Here is a 19,974-nt window from a genome sequence, read left to right as displayed (position 1 = left end):
AAAAGTAACCACAGGTTTTAAGCAAAGATACCAAGTGCTCTGTTATACACGTACAGTGCAAGTGCCTCACTTTTGGTTTGCAGCCCTCCCCCCTCTGGTTAACAGATGATCAGAGCGCCCCTCTGTGGCGAAACGTAAACACAAGAGTTATTTTGTTCCCTTTGGGGAAGGCGTAAAAGTTTGGGTGAGGAGGAGGAGGGCACTGTGTCTTTCTGGATGTGGTGAGAGATGCTGATCTTTTCCTTTCGCTGCCGACTTCATGCTTCCAGTGATCTCAGGAAAGTCCTTTAACCCCCGCCAGCTGGTAGGTAAACAGTCTCGGTTAGAAAAAAAACAACAACAAAAAAATCACATCGACAATAGTAAACATGGCACCGTATCAGGATTAAAAAAACAGGATGAAGAGTTTTTGGTTGTAAAGTTGTGATGAAGGAGAGGATCTGTGGAGATAGTGCTGCTGTTTACAGTAGAACCCCATGTTGTAGCTGCTGGATTTGGCTTTCTTTAGAATCACATCCCTGATAAAAACAAAGAAAACGAATCAATCCGGGTAAAAAAGTGACGTAAAAAACAGTTTCCGTCTTCTTTAAGGATTGTGTGTGAGTCTGCTGCGGATTCATGTGGTAAATCACTGGCACGGCCCGTCTGCTTTCCCTGACTGTAAATTGTGTCCTTTTTATTTTATTTTTTTGCATCGATCTTTCAATTTCCCTGTCTCTCCACCTGTCGATCAGGCCCCTCCCCCCGTGTTCTGCTGTACATTCCCCTCCAGGGCCTTTGTCAGGGGAGCGGGCGACAGTCTGGTGACGTCAGAGAGAAAAAATTTCCCCCCCCGAAAAACACGTCAGAAATGAAACAAGAGATGAACACTTTAAGGAAGAACAAAAAAACGGCGAGCTTTACCTCCACGCTGTTTTGTTTCAAGAATTTTTCAAAAACTGTAGCAAAGAGACTCATTCTTCTTTTGGATAAAAAAAGATTTTTTCTTTTTCTTTCGACGAAACACACCAAAAAAGCTGTTGGCCGTTATTCTGGACCTTCGACAAGACTTTCCAGTTAAAAACCAGAATTTTTACAAAACATAGAAAGATGCAACACTGAACCCAACAAAAAACAAAAAACGGCAGAAATCTTTAGATACATTTTCTTCTTTACACTGTTTAGCTGCACTGGGGTTTTTTCCCAAAACTGGGAGCGATGGAAATGGCGAGGCAGTGCTGGGAATCATGGACGGCAATGGGAAAGTTTGACTCCTGCGCCGTCCTGCGGTTGCTTCCACAGCTGGAATGGACAGGTGGAGCTGAGAGGGAGAGGGGGGGGGGGGGGCGAGTACAGGGATGGAGCCTGTGTGCTGACGGACGGTTGAGATTTGGAGCTGAAGAAAACCAAATGCATGCAAAATGACGCCCCCACCCCCCCCCCCCCCCAACTTTTCTCTGGCGAAAGGCAGCAGTGCCCGGTGGCGCGGCGTCGGCTGGGTACGCTCAGTCGGTGAATCTCTGGCAGGCCTTTTTCCAGCGGCAGGCGGTGCACCACATGTCGCGGTTCTCCATCCCGTACACCTTGCGGCACTTCTTCCCCTCGCCGCGCACCTTCCGACTGAGGAGAGGAGACACAGAGAACAACGGGTGTTTGTAAAAACCAACTAAACATATTTCACCTACAATAAGACACGAAACATAAATCATACAATTTGAAGTAAATCAGAGGTTCAGGCTCAGCTTCCTAATCATGACTTCTTTTTATATTTAAGAGTCATTGACCTAATTTGTAAGATTCAATATTTACATTTGACCTCTTTTACCATATAGGACATTTTAACTTCTCATGGTCTGATCATAGCAATGTATCATATTAGCTGCTTTAGCTCTTTGACTTGTTGTTTCTTTTGTCTTGGTGTTTAATAAATACAACTAAGGTCCAGTACCTGAGGGCGGTGGTGGCTCTGGGAGGGGAGGAGAGGACGGCGATGGTCTGGGAGCGCTGTTCACCAAAACCCTGGCTTTTACTGGGAGACACCTGCGGAGTGGGACAGATCACGATGATCATGAAAATCTCAACACAGAAACATGCATGTAATCTTTAATGGATTGGAATTAAAGATTCCTCACCATGTTCCCGGTGAAAGTGACGGGCGGTGACTGCCAGGAGATGCTGAAGCTGGAGCTGTTGGTGGGAGTGAAGCTGGTGGAGCCCGAGCCGGCTGAGTTACCGTTGCTGGACGGGATGGACACTGGAGCTGTGGCCTGGAGGCAAAGGTCAAACGTCAAAATGGATTTACTTTCTGCTTCTGGTGGCAAAACTGGACCTAAATCTGTGGAACTGCTTTCTGCTTCAATTCAAGGCTGTTATTTGAAGTCTTGTCCTGACTTTTCATGTGTGTGGTTCACTGTGATGTCTGCCTGGAGCTTTGCTCACGAGTATCTGAGTTTGTGTGAAAGCCTTTCATTTATAAGAAAGAACAATTATTATTATTATAGAGTCAAGTCCCAAACTAATAAAAAAAAAATGTACGCTTAAAATAAAGTGTGTTGCAGGTAAAACATGTGGCCATACACCTGTAGTCACATTATTATCAGACTCACTGATGGATCGTGTCTTCATTCCACCTGCGATAACTTGTTCCAACCTGTTGCTGTGTGTTGTTAAACACAGCTGCTAACACCAACCAGGGACCACAAGTCGCTGTGACATCATTCAGTTGGTTTTTTTTGACAAATAATCAGGATAATCAGGAACCTGACAGAAGTGTGTGAGAGACAATATGTGCAACTTGTGTGTATTGATCCACAGCGCATTGATTTCTCACCTTCGGTTGTACATTGATCTTAATCCGTGTAAAGTGTGTGTACATGTGTGCACACGCTCACCTGGTAGGCGTGGTCCGTGTGGATGAGGTAGAGAGCGCTGGGCGCCGAGCGGCTGAGCGGGGTGGTGCCGCCAGCGTGAGGCTCCTTGGGGTCAGTGGGCTGCTGGGGCCGTTGGGTGTCGGGCGGCAGGCCGATGGGAGGGAGAGGAGACGGGGGAGGAGGAGGAGGGGGAGAGAGGACGGAGGGCGACACCGGGGACAGGCTGCTGAGCCCGTCGGCCACCGAGTCCGTGTTGAGCTTGATCTCCGTGTAGTAGAAGTCCTCCTCGCCGTCGCTGCAGTCCGAGTCACAGCTGCGTCTGGAGACAGAGGAAACGTGTTGGGATTATTAGAGGTCAGTCTGGTTTCTGGTGACCTCCCGGTTCTTGGACCTGCATGTGTGTGTTTTGCTGGCTGGGTGTGTCTCCTGGGGATTTGAGTGGACGGTATGTGTGTGGGTGTGTGTGTTTGTGTGTGTGTGTTGGTGTCTTACCCCAGGTGGATGGTGCGGATGTGTCTCTGGATGCCGGCGGCAGTGCTCAGCACCTTGCCACAGTTCTTCCACAGGCACTTGAACATCACCTTCATTGAGTTCTGAAAGGAGAAAACCACAGCAGCTCACAGATGTGTCCATGTTGACCGAAAGAGGAAATCAAGGAAATCCACCCAGTTGTTTTTGTTTGATTTTACTTACAAACAAACAAACAAACAAACCGATAAACAAACAGAAGGGACTAGGTCATGGTGTCCTTGGTGGAGTTAATAAGTTCAGTGGAGTGAGGTCGATTAAAGTGGTTCATCTTCTACTGATAAATATTGATAATGTCACATGGACAATGTCAGTTGTGTCAAACTCCATCACTTCAGCACAGAATGTATTCATGGTCACAGTTTTGTTGATGATTTCGATGCACGCTGACAACAACTCAAAGAATTTCACACTATATTCTCTCACTTCCACCGTTCAGATTGAATGTGACGAATGAATCCACTTCTTTACTGTAAAATGTATCCATGGAGCCATTCTGAACATACTTTTCATTACAAGGCCACAGTGAGTCTCTCTCTGGTTGTGAGCAGGCGACGCTCTTGTGTCTTTTATCTCTCGCCTGTAATTACACCATCGGCCTCCTAGTGAGATTATACATTGTTTCTCATGGAGCGACAACAAGCTCTGTCTGCCCTCTCCTCCGAGCCATCAGACGGGTAGTCTTACAGGCCCGTCTGTCAAACTATTGTTGAGGGGGCTGGTTTCCTTTTGACAAGATGTTTTTTTTAATTTTCCTGCTGCTTGCAGAAACGCACACACACACACACACACAATCATCTGTCCCCTGTGCATTGTTTTGTCTTTGGGTAACAAAAGCATATTTTGTGTGTGTGTGTGTGTGTGTGTGTGTGTGTGTGTGTGTGTGTGTGTGTGTGTGTGTGTGTGTGTGTGTGTGTGTTATTCCCCTTAAAGACGCATTTCACAGTTAATTAAATGGGTGGCTCCACACGGCATTGTCTTGCCAAGAGAGAAGCACGAGGGGGGCATACAGATCATGTGAGCCCTTGGCATTGCATGTTCATATTGTGGGTGTGTGTGTGTGTAGGCAAGTCAACAACATTGTAATCAAAGCATTTATAGAAACTGTTTAGTCTCCATCCACACTTCATTCTCTATTTTCTGTCGTTTGTTTCCTGTAATTCCTGCTAGTCCCTCTTTTTATTCTTCATCCACATCCCTCATTTTCTCTTTCCCTAACAATGTCTCCTTTTTCCTTTGTGATAAGTCCCCAATTAACACAGATACAGATGCAGTGTGCTGAAGCGCAGCTCACCCAAGAGTCTTTATTGATTTTTTTTTAGAGGAGCCATGGAGCCACGGCCAGATCTTTATGTTTGCTGTAGCGGGTATTAAAATCATTACGGCAGTTGTGCAGCGGGTGCATGTGGAGGCTGAGGAGTAATTATGAAGGGCAAACGTCTGGGGACAACACACACACACACAAACACACACACGAGAGCGAGGGGGAGGGAAACACAGGAGAGTGCTAGAAAAATCAAATAGGAGGGAGAGATGGATGATACTGACAGCGAACCACAAACTAGCGCTGATAAGGACAGCGGGAGACAAAGAAGGAGAGCAAAGCAATATACATGTGAAAAAATAATGAGTGACACTGAGCAGTGGATGTGATGAGCTGTCAGTGGTGTGTAGAAATGAGACGAGGCAGAGCGATGAGTGAGGAGAGTAGAGTGAGTCTTCATGTATCTGCTTATAACGTCTGGAAGACAGAACCACATGAGGCTGCGTGTCCCTTTCTGTCCCATTTTCATCTCTGCCCAGTCAGAGTCGAAACTACCTCTATAACTTCTCTGGTTAATCGAGCAGCCCGTGTGCATCTGACAGTGTCTCAAACACGAGCTCCTCACCTCTCTCTCATCCACAGAAACGCCTGCCGCTCTCCTTTAACATGTGACTCTTGACAGCTCCGCACTCACGACATAAAATTCCTGCACTCCTGCTGCAACTATTTCAAGGCAACGTGTGGTCAACAACAATTTTGATTTCCTAGAAACTGCGAGATTGGACGTGGTAACTGGGCAATTTCACAGGAACTTGCAGCCCGAGGGGAAAATAGCTTTTTAAAATAACTCCTAAGAGGTTTATTATTCTTGAGAGCTGCTCAGACTTTGTCCATAAAAACCTGGTCGAATCTGACAATGTGTTTTCTCCACCTTTTCTCCAGCAATTATTCCCAGAGCATTTTATAGAGCTAAAATCAAATCTCTTCCCAACCAAGGCAAAGTGTAGTAACTATGAAAACTGAGAAAGATGTTTTTACAATTTCCAGCCAAATGTGCTGTAGGTAGATTAGTGGTAATGCATTCATGTTACATCTTCTTAGGAAAACATTTTTTTAGATCACGATTCCCGCTGATCTGAACAGATGTCACAAATTCCAATTCCAATTTATAGTCAGTTTTAAACAAATATGTAGTTTCTGCACTTTGCATAAATGTCAGCTCCAAATTTTAATGTAGAAAATTGTAGGTGGTTCAGACACGACAACTTTCTGGTTTCCAACCCACTCTGAACTGAGTTGATTGTATAATGAAATTATTATTTCACATTTGTTTAGCGCATTAATAAAAGAATTTAAGAAAAACTCAAGCATGACTGTAATGTTGTATTACAAATGCAACACACATAAGCTTTGAGAGTAATGACGGTTTAACCAGGGGTCTGCACATGAGATTTAGTGAGTGTTGTCGGTTCCCCTCTGTGCCAGGTAATGACTGTCATGAAATGTTTTTACAGTTCCCAACTAATGAGGATGAAGAAGGGATGTTGCTGTTTTCTTATCGTTTTGTGTTTCAGTGTGGATGGTGTCATTATCTCCGCCAAGGAGGTTACGTTTTCTGTCAGTTGGTTTGTTTGTGGAACTTTCACGAAACTTGTTCGAAGGACACGAAATGGGCAAAGAAAGAAGCAACTGGTGGGCCGCTCCAGGAGTGTTTTCACTTTCTTTAGCATTTAGAGACAAGGCATTTATTGACTTTTTCACCGTTTTCTAAAGAAATAATTTCAGAAAGAAAGAATCTCAGGGGACAGTTGGACCTTGGTGAAGGTTTGCGTTTGAATGAGTGCCAATCTAGTTTTCAAATTATAGTAATGAATGTTTCTGTGAGTACCTATTTACTTTTCAATCACAGACATTCCTTCATCTGCTGATTCACCATTGTTTGGTTTCAGCAAATCATTCAAGCTTTCTGGCTCAGATATGTTCTGTAGTATTCACCTTGCGCTTGCGAGGGATGGGCTCATCGAAGAGCAGACTGCTGCCGTCCTGCTCATCCAGGCTCGGGTCTTCAGGTCCTGCGGGGCCGGGCCCCACGCCGCCTAGGCTGGGTACTCTGAAGGGCTTGAAGCTGTCGGCAGAGAGCGGCGGGGAAGGTGTGGAAGGGTTGGACTGGTCACTGGGGGCAGACCAGCTCCAGTAGCCCCCTGAAGAGCTGTTGCTTGACGGGGTAAAAGGTCCCACTGAGCCGTTGTCCTTCCACGAACCACTTAGACCGTCTGAGAGGATGGAGGCAAACAGAGAAGGTAGGAATGGGAACAGAGGGGAGGCAGAGTTAAAAAAAACAAAACAGTATTTAACTGGGTAAATTCCATGGGAGACCGAGCCAGTTTTCAGACAGAATTATTCCAACATCACATACACAAATAAAAGAAGTGAGGAAGAAAGGAAGAACACTGAGTCCCAATCACCCACGACGAAACATGTGGGCGTTCCTCTGTCAATGATGGGAGATCAAGACTCGCAATTAAGTTCACACAGCTTTATTTGCACCTCACACAGAAGAGCCTCGCAGCTCGACTGTTGACTGTGACACAAGAAAAGAAAGGTTACTTCCTTGTTCTGTGATTCCTCTGAGACGTTTCCAAGGCCTTGTTTTTTCCTTTTATCAGATCAAAGAAATGCTTCTTTTGAATATCAGCTACAAAAGGTATTTCACCTCGCGAAGCGGGAGGCTGGGGAAAACTTTGGGCTGAGCCTGCGTGTGTAAAAGAGTGTGTGACAGAGTGCGTGAGTCAGGGGGAGTGAGGAGCAGATGCAGTTTGTTTGGTTTAACAGGACTCCATCTTGACGGGGTGTCTCTCGTCTCAAACTCGCTTCTTTCTTTCCTTCAGCAGGGTTGTACATAAAAGAGGAAGTGGCTCACTAACAATAAGGAAACATCTCATGTGTTTGATTCTGTGGCATAGAGAAGTAAATAAACAATAATCTCTATAAACAGATTCTTCCTGCGAAACTGACTGAAATGCATCAGCTATCCACTTTTTAATGTATTAATTTATCTGCATTCATATGCAGCTGGATGTTAATAGAGATAATGTCTTCTGGATCTAAAACACCTACAAAAAGTATCACTGTTAGTGTTTTGTCAGGAGAAACATTCAACTTGTGTGATAATATTGATATTGTCTACAGCGGAAGCCGTTGCTCTCAGAGGCTGATACTGTCAGATGACAGCTGATGGGCTTTGAGATTGAGTAACGAATGACCCTCGAAACGCCACGTTATCTGTCAAACTACGGACAGTAGGTGTCCATAATCTTTCCCACAGACAAGCCCAGAGTACTGAGATCAATTCTGACTCAGTTACCAGTTCCATGTTGGTCTTCTTTGTAATTTTATTACAGCGTCCTTATATCTGTGTCGTTGAGAAAGAACTGCAGCCACACAGAGACATTACTAACTATGCCGACAATCCTCTTAGAGAATGACAGAAGTAGCGTTGAAGGCCTGTTAACATAAGTACGATGCAACTGAATGCATTTAAGACCTAGTATGTAATATCTGAACATGTTTTAATCTTTTTAAGACCCTGTAGAAACCCTAATACACCGTTCAATTTAATTAAAATGTAATATGGTCTGAGAAAGAACTCAACCATGACACTGAGCTCGGCTTCCAACTGTGTGCATTGCGCATGAGAAACCTACTGTGTCCACTCATGTAAATGCACATTGTATGACCGCCAACAAGTGCACGTGGGTGTGACATCTGTATGACTGCATTAAAATGAAACCATCGGTATTTAAAATCTACTTTGTGCATGTGTGCATGATGTATGTGATGTTCATTTAACATATGACCGGATGTGCATGTGGGGCTGTGATAGCACGTGCATGGTGGTTGGAGGGTTGGCTTCACTGCTTGGTTGAATGGACAGCCGGTTGGTTGCACAGACTATCAAAGTAGTTGCATGTGATTGCAGCTACAGCGCCACCGTGAGAGAGTGAAATCCAGACTTTGTGCTTTGAGTAGAATCCTAAAGCACAGCAGGTGGTGGCAATTTTTCAACCTCGGCTTCCGCACTCATTCTCACAAGATAACAGTCATCAGGGAATGAAAAGTGTGTGTGCAGCAAAACACACAAACGACAGGCTTAGGCTCAGATTAGCTTTTTTTCTGGTGATGGAGATGGAAATGAAAGAATACATCAAAGGCAAAGATTCGTTTTAATCTGTGGAATTCAAAGTATGTGGTTTTTTTGATATTTCTACCTCGACACTTAGCAGTTAGCAGTTGTGACACTCACCGCTGACTTTGACAGGTGGACTCCTGACCAATGGGCTGGTGGAGAGGCTGGTCAGTACCATGGCGGCTGTCACCTTGTCCATGTCCACTTCCTCCTCCGACCGCCTGTAAAAAAAAAACACAGGAGAAAATGTTGAGAACTACAGTCATATACACAGAGAAAGACTAAATCGCATCATCACAGTAAAGACTTTACTACTGTAGCACCTGCCCAATACAGAGAGTTTGAAACAGAGCCACTTGTTCCTGTGGGCTATGATGTATGAGGGTTTGTGTACTTGCTTGTATGTGAGTTCATTGCTATTCTACTTGGATCCCTAAGCGAGCCGAGCAGGAAAGATCAAACAGAGACAATACAACTTGATACATGAACTTGAATAAAGGAAAATGAAGCAGTATTTTCACGTCCAAAATCAAACCCTCAGTTGAATTTGTATGCAACAAGTCATTTACCCGTCACACACCCGTTTAAGTGATGAACTGCACGACAAGTGATTGTTTTCAGAGATGGCAACAGATGCTATGAAACTATCAAACTCTGTGTGCAAAAAAAAAAAAGTGTGTGTAATGTGAGTGGGCCCAAGAACACAATGGGTCTTCATTTCACTTCGCCAGATGTTTTCAGAGAGAAGCCAGAGCTTTTGAGTTTAAACTCTCTCAGCTTTACATACTGCTGCATTGTCTACAACATAAGCTGCTAATTACATTGAAGTTAAAGCGTTTGGTGTTTTTTTTGGTCCTTTGTGGGGAAACTGGTGCGATCAACCAGACACAACAGCGGAAATGCTTCTGTCTGAAACATGTCAAACCAAATTAGACTGATGTGGGTATTTTATCTGCAGTACAGCTGCACAGTACACACGCTACCTGATCCATACGACAGACTGTAACTACACACACACACATGTGTTTGTCTCTTCTAATTGGCGCAGATAAAAAGCACAGAGGAAGACAGGCATCTTAATCCCCTCACATGTATTCCTCAGAGAGAAGCAAACCCTGTGATCAAAGGGATGTCAATAGCTTCATTACTGACAGTACCTACTGAACATGCTCACTATTAACCCAACAAGCAATGGGTGTGTGTGTTTTGTTCCTGAGCGCCCCAGACTTTGATGGTGTGTGCGGCTTCTATTACAATGAAGAAATCTCCTAATGCCTTGGAAAAAAAACATGACATCAGCCATCACCAGGTTTCCCAGTCACTGAGACCTAATAGTAGGTTACACTGCATCTTAATTGGTAAACAAACAGGGCAGGCAACAAACTAAACAAAATAAAAAAATCGTACTTTCCTTGATAGTAGTGAGACAACAAAAGGACGGAGGGACTTTCTGTATGCATCTGTGCAAGTGTGGTGACGGAAGTGGCTACATGCTTTCACCACAGCAACAATTTAAACTCCAACAGGACACGACTCTAAACACACTACACAACTAAAACCAACAGTGGAGAGGCTTCAGAACAGCAGAGGGAAACTGTCTGAGTGGCCCAGTCGAAGCCCAGATGTGACTCCCAATATTTATTTTTCAAATGGCTTTCAGGCGCAGATGCTCCACATCCGAGAGGACTGGCTTGAGCGGTAAAAGGGCTGGTGTAGCAAACTAACAGATGGATTTGAAATGACTTCGAAGACTAAGACAAGTTTTGTGTAGTGACTAAACAACAAAGAACAAACATTTTTAAGCTTTATAATCAAAAATGTTTTCAGTGAAGTTGATGTGATGTGATGAAGAGTTGAAATTTTCAAACAGCCAGCGGCCTGTCAGAAAATGAATTTACTACAAGGTTAGGGGATAATCTGACTTTGCTCTGTGCTTATCAGTCTAATAAAGCTGACTCAGTTTACAGGGTTAACTGTGATAACTTTGATAAAGAGAAGTAATAACCTTTTTTTTTTTTTTATTATAAAACATTTGACCTTTTTAGTTAATTTTGTTAACTTGAGTATTTATATAAAAGCTGTTACAACTGATCACGGGACACGTTCTATTAAAAAACATTTATTGACAACAAGTTAATATCACTTTACATGATTTTTACTTAATCTGAAGCAGAACATTCGTTGCTGAGTACAAAGGAAAATTATCTTTGCACTACAGTTAAAATTGTAGAAAGACTCTTCAAAGATTGTTTCAAAATTAATGTGAAAGCCATTAAAAGTTTAGAGAAGAGAAGCGAGCGTTAGCTAACAAAGAGCCTCCTCCATTAGCTGATGTCTAATTTATTACCCTTTCCACTGTTGAATATGATGTCATTAGAGCCTCCACATTAATCAAGGAATGAAGCCGCGCACACACACACACACACACATCTGATGCTTTTACCCATAACAACCCCCCCCCACACACACACACATCTTTCGTTGCCGTAAAACTACTTCCTGGTCACCTTGGGGGGCCATCATGTGACTGTAGATATTATTTCCATGGCAACAGTGACAGACAATAATTACCAGGAGCTTTGTCTGTCTTGAAATATGAGAGAGTAAATCTGAGAGAAAACACATTAGAAGAAAACCATAATTAAGATGTGATGTATGAGTGGGGGGGGGAGAAAGAGGAAGAGAGAGAATTTGCCAAATCGCATTTGTCATTAGTGGCGTCAAACTTAGTTTCTGTCCAAGCGTTCATCATGACTGTAACACAAGCTGACAACATGTGTGTGTGTGTGTGTGTGTGTGTCAGAGAGAGAGTGTGTGTGTTGGGATGGTTAATGGATTGGTTAGTGAAATCTGATGAATTAGCTTCATATGTCAGTGTGTGTGTGTGTGTGTGTGTGTGTGTGTGCGTGCCATGGTATATGCAACAGAGTGTGTTTGTGTTTTAATATTCGTACTTCACTAACTTGCGATACAAATATTTCCCCGTATCTGACCCCTGAGGCTTCCTAAAAGAAATATTATCGTGGACGTATAACTACATCAGCAGCGAACCGGAGGGAAAGTGAAGAGCTGGTTTACTAATGCAGATTGCATGAAATGGATTCACATAATTTCATCTCGCTGGTGGCTTCTCAAAAATGGAAAATGAGTTTATCTCAAGGGTTCAAACAAACATATTACCGTGGATGCTTATTGATATTTATTCTTGTTTACGTAGCATCACCATACACCATTTTCAAACATGGACTCAGTTGCATATTTAAATGCTGTTATTGGTAATTAGGGAAAAAGGTTTTTTAACTAAAAACAGAAAGACAAATACAAGAGATGAGATAATTGAGACTGCAAATAACAATTATTTTGATTGTTGATTGTTGTGTCTAATCCCTCCTACAGTCCACATGCAGCTTTGGTTAACAGCCGACTATAAATTTCCTTCAGGTGGGAATGTGAGTGGGTGTCTCTGAATGTCGGCCCTGTGATGGACTGGCGACCTGTCAAGGGTGTACTGATGGATTGGCTCCAGTTCCCTCAAGACCCTCAAAGATTAAGCTGATATAGATGATGGATGAATGGATGGATGAATGGATAGATTTATATTCCCTATACACCCACATATGTTTTCACAGATTCTGGCTGATTAGACCTCTGCTCAAATTGGGGTTGGGCAGCGTATCGTTAAAATTATTATTGGGTAAAAAAAGCATACATAACATTTTCTCACAGTGCACGCTTATGTTGGTTACATTAACCTGAGGGCACCAAAACACAGCAGGTACTGAGCAAGAAGCAAAGAAACTAATTTATATTGGTCATTTGATATTCAATTATTCGTGAGCTACCTGATTTCTCAAAGGTAAACAAAGAAACAAAGACATGTAGATCCTCAGCAATGAAGAAATTCATGAGCACATGTTGAAAATGACAAAAAATGACAAACTATGAGAGTCAAAATTAGAAGCAGTGATTTGGAATTCACCACATGAGGGTTTGGAGAGAAACAATAACCCCCTGTTCAGGGGTTTCGATGAGCTTGGTGGTGATATGACTGTTTGCCAATCTGCCAGCAGGCTGTGTGTGTGCGTGTGCGTGTGTGTGTGTGTGTGGTATGTGCTGAAACTTGTTGTACTTCCCTGGATAGATGTGCCAACTCATTATTTTAGGAATCTCAGGTGAATTGAACAAAACAAAGGGCCTGCATGGGAAAAAGAAAGAGGGGCGTCAGAATGTGTGTGTGTGTGTGTGTGTGTGTGTGTGTGTGTGTGTGTGTGTGTGTGTGTGTGTGTGTGTGTGTGTGTGTGTGTGTGTGTGTGTGTGTGTGTGTGTGTGTGTGTGTGTGAGCGTGAGCCTGGCTTTTGGAAAAATACATTCAAATATATAGAACGTGAATTTTTTTTTTAATGCTTCTTTTCTGCATTGTTTATTCCGTAAAATAAAAGTTTTCACATCAGTGAAAATCAACACAGATGCCTGATATGTTTGTGAAAGATTAGCATTGGCAGCTGTTTATTGGCCAATCGATAAACGTGTCTCGCTCTAAAAGTAACACTCATTCACACTCAGATATTATCACAACACTGTCACAATACATTTGGCTGCGGACACAACTGAACATCTGTGCACATAAAGCTAGGGAGGGAAACTTCTGTTCTGAGTCAACTAAATTAATCCTGGTCATGCTTTTTCCCCCACATGCAGCAACGGTGCAATCCACTACTCAACACCTGTAAACTTTTTTTAACAAACTGGGCCAAGGTTGGTCTTCACACACACACACACACACACACCCCCACCCACCCACCCTCTGGTAGTTGTTTTATGTGTGTCACAGAAAAAAACAATCCATTAGTTCTATTGAAGGCAGCTGGAAGGTGTGGAGGCTAACAGGAATTCCCCTGAAACGCAGGCCAGCACTTCCAAACAAACACCCCTCACTCCCACACTCCCACACTCCTCTGTCCTCTCTCTCCTCTTCCTCCCTTCACCCCTGCTGGACTCACTCACTGAACTCTCTTCGGCGCTCTCTCCCTGCCTCGCTCTTCCCTCCCACACTCTGAGCCTCTTCGATGTTTGCGGCTGCAGATCACACTGTGAGCAAAGCAAGTGGGTAAGAAAGACGGCACGAAGTTGTGTGTGTGTGTGTGTGTGTGTGTGTGTGTGTGTGTGTGTGTGTGTGTGTGTGTGTGTGTGTGTGTGTGTGTGTGTGTGTTTGGGCTGGCCTGTCTCTTTGATGCTGGGCGGTGCAGCGAGGTCTTCTCGTTTATTACAGCCACTGGACTATGACGCCCATTTCCTCCTCAATAAGCTCCTATAAATCAGAAAGCTCCTCTTCAGCCATATCTGATCTATGTCCTCCTCTCTCTCTCTCACACACTCACACTCACACACACACACACACACACACACACACACAGAGACGCATACACATACAGATGACTTCAAAACCACAAAAGGAATCTGCATGTGACATGGGGCTAACATGCATGAAGGGCACAGCTTTTGATTGGCAGATGTGCATCAAAGGACACACACACACACCCACACACACAAACACAGACAGAAATTTACTTTGACGTGCTCTTGCGCATCCTTCGGGCTCTGGAGACATTATAGATAACAGTCCTTTGTTGGAAAACACACGTCCTCAAAAACGGCATTTATATAAATCCTAACATATACAAAGGAGCATGTTAGAGTATTGTGTTGCCCTTTCAATTTCCTGTGCAGGGAGCTGCTATACATACGAGGTGTGTGCGTGTGAAGTGCGGTGCTACAACTGTGACACACATGAAGGGGAGATGTGAGGTTTGGACAGGTGCTGCCAACAGCTGCAGGCTTGGCTTATTGTAAAAAGCCAATCACATGGTTGATGAGAAGAATCCGTTTTTTATGGATTGCAGTAGGACTTTTACAGCACAACGAGGGGACGTTCAAAATACATAATCCCGCTTTGGTGTCACCTGCTGCTTTTATTAACCTTAGAGTCAAGATCGTCTCTTCATCTGGTGCAAGTTTTTAAAACTGACACCAGGATACAGTTACAGTGAATCTATCTACCAGCTTCATTTCAGTAGAGCAACTTTTGTCAGGCATTTCACGGAGCAAATGTCAACAAATATCTACAACCAAACACTCACACTGCCTACGTTTGGATTGGACGCGGTGAAATGGCTCCAACATTTTTACGGATTTGTTTATGGATCCCAGATGATGCTCTCTGAAGACTTTGATCCACCAGACTTTCCCTTCAGCTTCAAAAGGATTTGTGTTTATACAAAACTTTGGTTTATGACCTAATACTTAGAAAAATAACAATCGCATAAGCCTCAGATGGAGGTAGTTTTTTTTTATTTCTCACAGGCCCCACGTTTGCTGATATTAGCCTGCTTACATGTTGGTAAACGTGGCAAACATTACCTGCTAAATATTAACATTGTCTTTGTGAGCATGTTAGCATACTAACGTTCGCATTTAGTGTGAAGCGCTGCTATTCCAGAGTGGGGCAGTTGATTCCTAAACAGATTATAAAAGTCTTTTCAAACATATAACCTATATCTTTGTTTTTTTCTTTGAGAAATGGAAACCATATGTTTGATGATGTAATTCTCTATGTTTTGCTATTTTCATTTTACTTTAAAGTCTGGTTAGCTGCGAGTCTGTCAACTTCACAAGTTAAAATAAACTGTAGAATTTCTGATGGAACTAGTATTAATATCATGATCTGTTCACACAATCATGATTGGTATCTCTATGCCTCACATCTGCTCTGGAAGCCACACACACAGACACACACAATCCAGGGACCAGGCCATCTTCCTAGCCATAACAACATATGCACTGGTCTGGCAGCCAGCTCCTTGAAATAGGAGCCACGGGCATCCTTCCCTTAACACAGTCCCTGCTTCATCTCTCATGAGCAGCGGAGCCAAACCAACATCTTATTCACCGTAACTCGAGCTTTCCAAAGAACTGTAGCCTCCACTGCAGAAAACTCTCCCTCTTTTCTCAGAAAAGATTTTAAATTACGACACCTGAGGGAAGTAAAAGATGGAGCGTTATCTTACCAGAAAACAAAGTTATCCCCTGCGTGGAGAATCGATTTCACAATAATTTAATAACCGTCTTGTTTCTAAAAGTGGAGAAACATGATGATAATGAAAAGCAATTGTCAGACACAACTGGAGCAGGATTAGTTTTCTTTTAGGGGGAAATTTACCTTTAAAGATTCTGTATCGTGGAAAGGGAGATTTGTGATTGTAAAGCCAGTTTAGGTGCCATATACATACTGGGAGAGTATCTAAGCACTCAATGCACACAGCCTTTTTTCAGAAGCTCTCTTGAAACGAGCTGTCAGGACTGTTGTAACTTTGTGATGTCACAGCAAAACAGTTACTGGCCTCAGCCATGACCCCAGCGTGACCCCAGCTTGACCCCAGCATGACCCCCCCCTGACCCAGCGTTCAACCTTGAAGGATTTATGTTCTCTTCTCTTCCTGTTAAGCTGAAGTCTGCTATGTTATGACCTCTCCACTGATCTTTTTTTGCCTTTTAATCTTTTCCACTGATTGTTGGATTACATTTATCTTGGTTTGATCCGTTTTTTCATGAGTTTCACTTGGACTGAAATCAACTATTATTATTATAGCTGTGTGTTAGTGTGGACTGAAAACTTAAGCTGCTGAAAGTTTTGTCTCTGTAGCAGCTGCCGGAGCAAAGTGTATTTCCAACTCAACTTTCCCCACATTCACCACTGCCACCAGTAATAGATATTCGGCCTTAACGTTACCACCAGTGTGTCGTCTGCAGTCCCAATTACTCCCTTTCAAACCTCGACATGTTCCCGGCAGCGAGGGAACGGTGAACTGCTCTTTCTCCTCCAGGGAATCCACTCATCATATTCTAGTCTTGCTGTCCCTGCTGCCTGATGGTCTTGCATTCTGCAGATGCTCACTTTCGTGGCTGGCACACTACCACTCTACTGGTCCAGCTGAGGAGAGCAAGCTGGAGGCAGGGGCAGTGGGCTCTGCCACTCATGCATTAGATCTGAATGCTGCAACACTGTGGACGGTCACCCTCTACATTAGGGGGCCTTGAACTAGAAAAACTAGAACATTTAATGAGCTGGATTCTTTGTCTCTTTACTGCTTTAGAAAAAAAAAAGACAGCAGAGCCGCAGAAGATGCGTCTGTGTATAAACTGCTGGAATTCGCCTTCATTAGCGAAGAGAAGGCAATGAAGACATTATTATGAGTACTTGCTGACTTTCAAAGCGTTTACGATCAAAGGTGGAGACGGGTCTATGTTCACAGAAATTGCTCGGTACAGTTAATATCAATCAAACCCAGGGAACACAAACCGTTCTGCAGATATTACAAAATACAAGACACTTAATCAAGTCTCAAGGGGCAGAGAAAACTGTAGTTTTTATATTTAACAGGGTTTGGGGGCCTTTTCTCAACTGAATTGTTTTTCCTGTTAAATCTACCTGTGATCCCCCTCACCCCCACCCCCCACCCATGCTAACCAATATGTCTTTAAATGCCATTAAAATCCCACACTCAATCTACTTTAATGCACTCGACAGAAAATGATTAATCGAATGTATAAGGCTAGTCACGTATAGATTAAAGTAGATGATGAAGTCATTAAGACTGAACAATATTAGTGCTGAGAGCCACACCGTGTCTAATCAGCAGCATTTGCTTGCAGCTAATTAGCTGATTAGGTATTAGCATGTTATGGCGCTCGCCGTCTCTCTCTGTCATCCAAACATAAACACACAAAAACAGAGACACACACACACACAAACACACACACACACTCACACAGAGAACTTCTTTGGCTCCAAGCCTGGATAATGTGCACCACACCCTGTTTTGCTCTAACAGAGCATGATCACCACTTTGTGTGTGTGTGTGTGTGTGTGTGTGTGTGTGTGTTGTGGAAAAAATGGGGAACTACCAATCTGTGTGTGTCTGTTTCCATGTGCACGTACTGTCACTTACTCATGTGTAAAAGGTTCCTGTATTAAGCTATACATTCTTTGTGTGTGTTAGTGTTTGTCCGCAGACAGTTACAGCTGTGCAGTGTGTGATATTTGCAGATCAACAGAGGATGTTTTTATCTGCACATCCATCCATTTTTTTGCTTTGACTTAGTCCTTTCTTCCTCTAATGCACTAAGAGCCCAAGAGATATGTTTCACGCCGTAAATGGATAAATAAGGCGACACTGACCTGACTACGCGCACACACTCTCTTGCTGTTTATTTTATTTTTTACAACATAAAACATCACATATATCATCATTATCAGGACTAAACTGTCTATGGGAGCTGCGCACGCGCACGCGCACACACACGCACACACACGCACGCACACGCACGCACACGCACGCACACACACGCACACACACGCACACACACACACACACACACACACACACACACACACACACACACACACACCTTTGTCATGAAATATGTGGGCCTTAAAAAAAACCTGTGAAGGATGTTCATTTTAAGAAACTGTAAAAACTGCTGAAAATGCTAAACAACAGGCGAAAGTATTTGTCTCTCAGGTATCACCATAACAGTTAAAGCACCCATTTGTCTGAAATAGTAAAAACTCTGCCATTTTTCTAAAATCCCTCTAGACTATTCTGATCATCTAAAACTAGAATTAGACTTGTGTCCAATGCACAATAAAAAAAAGATTAAAACCTGTTTCTTAACTTTAAACTATATCTATTAACCCAGGTGGCCTAAAATGACATATTTTTGCTTTCCTGGTACAAAACAAAGAATATAATACATTTTTCAATGTTGATTCAGTCTGAATAAATTAACAAAAGATATTTGTGATCAACCGTTGATTTGGATTTGAAAAGATATTCACAACTTGAAAAAAGGGGTCAAAATCCTTTTATGGTGAGTCAGGAAAGTGCAGGACATTGAGTCCTTGAGGAGTCGGAAAATACCTTCAGAACGGAGGCAAGTGTTGTTTAACAGCCTTCTGGATTTTGGAAGCACTACTGGGTATTTATTTTTCAGAGAAAAATATATTTACCTCTGTAACAAAATGTACTGGTAGCACATTAGAGACAAAGACTTAGGTTAGGCAGCAGAATGTTTTAAATGGACTCCATGCTTGTGAACAATGACCCAAGTGCCATAAAATTCGTCAATATTTCCTTTCCTTTCCTAATAAAAATGAAGGGCATACAAAGAGGAATGCACCACTGTGTTGTCTATGTGCGTCTGTGTGTGTCTATTTTGTGTGAATGGATGACCTTTGAACTTGAAGGTAAACATGTCATGACAAAAGCGAGCCAGACTGAGCATAAACGGCTTTGATGCAGGCATGTTGAGGTGCAGTCTTCAGGTAGCGTTTGTTTATGTGTTCATATAGGAGAAGTGCCACAGGCAAGAGAACCAGGTCTTCAATAAGTGTGTGTGTGTGTGTGTGTGTTAGATTGATGTATATATGTCCTGATTTCTTCTCATTTCACATCCACAAAGACATAGTTAACCCCTTGGGGGACAGAGTTAAGGGTGAATGATCAACTCTCTCTGCTACCACTACCTTTTTATGTGCCTTTTGATTGACACACACACCCACACACACCCCCACACGTGCTTCAGTAGCGTGCCCTACATTTGCACTATAGGGTTCGGTTCTCGCATATATGCTATGCTACCCTTTTGGCTTGGGGTGAACACACACACACACACTTAGTGGCTGTGCCCTAGATTGGTGTTATTGGTTGGAGGTCCAACTTACGTACCAGACTCTAGGCCATGCACACACAGACACACAGACACAGACACACAGAACACACACGCCACTAACAGGGTTCCCCTTTATCAAATATTGCTTCAGCAGATGTGGAGAACAGCGAGGGGAGAGCAGACTTGAGGGGCTGCTAAACAAAAACATCTCCCAGCGTGATTGATGCAGAGGCGTGATAGGCAGTGAGGTAGACGAGGGAGAGAGGGTTTAACTAATTTCATTACAATTTCATTACCTTCAATTTTATACTGTCAGTTTGAATTGTTTTTGGTATATTTCTCCATCCCTCCCAGTGCTGAGGCCAGTGTCAACTGTGCCCCCACAAACATGTGCTCTATGTTTGCATCACTTACACATG

At 43.2% G+C, this 19,974-nt stretch overlaps 1 protein-coding gene across 2 annotated transcripts in view; it reads right to left on the bottom strand.

Moving 5' to 3' along the window:
* Positions 1-688: 688 nt before the first annotated feature.
* The window catches only part of znf704 (zinc finger protein 704), a 44,788-nt gene continuing 25,502 nt past the window's right edge, over positions 689-19,974 (bottom strand). For both annotated transcript variants that reach the window (XM_034600398.1, XM_034600397.1), the window contains exons 3-9: positions 8,945-9,048; positions 6,637-6,914; positions 3,342-3,442; positions 2,871-3,168; positions 2,112-2,246; positions 1,928-2,019; positions 689-1,599 (exon numbers count right to left, since the gene is read on the bottom strand). In XM_034600398.1, coding sequence (XP_034456289.1) covers positions 1,485-1,599; positions 1,928-2,019; positions 2,112-2,246; positions 2,871-3,168; positions 3,342-3,442; positions 6,637-6,914; positions 8,945-9,048 — 1,123 coding nt within the window. In that variant the 3' untranslated portion in view covers positions 689-1,484. The remainder of the gene's footprint in view (positions 1,600-1,927; positions 2,020-2,111; positions 2,247-2,870; positions 3,169-3,341; positions 3,443-6,636; positions 6,915-8,944; positions 9,049-19,974) is intronic.

This window comes from Hippoglossus hippoglossus, chromosome 11, assembly GCF_009819705.1.
Source record: "Hippoglossus hippoglossus isolate fHipHip1 chromosome 11, fHipHip1.pri, whole genome shotgun sequence".
Taxonomy (NCBI): domain Eukaryota; kingdom Metazoa; phylum Chordata; class Actinopteri; order Pleuronectiformes; family Pleuronectidae; genus Hippoglossus; species Hippoglossus hippoglossus.
The sequence above is the reverse complement of the archived record's forward strand: the minus strand, read 5'-3'. Positions and strand labels throughout refer to the sequence as shown.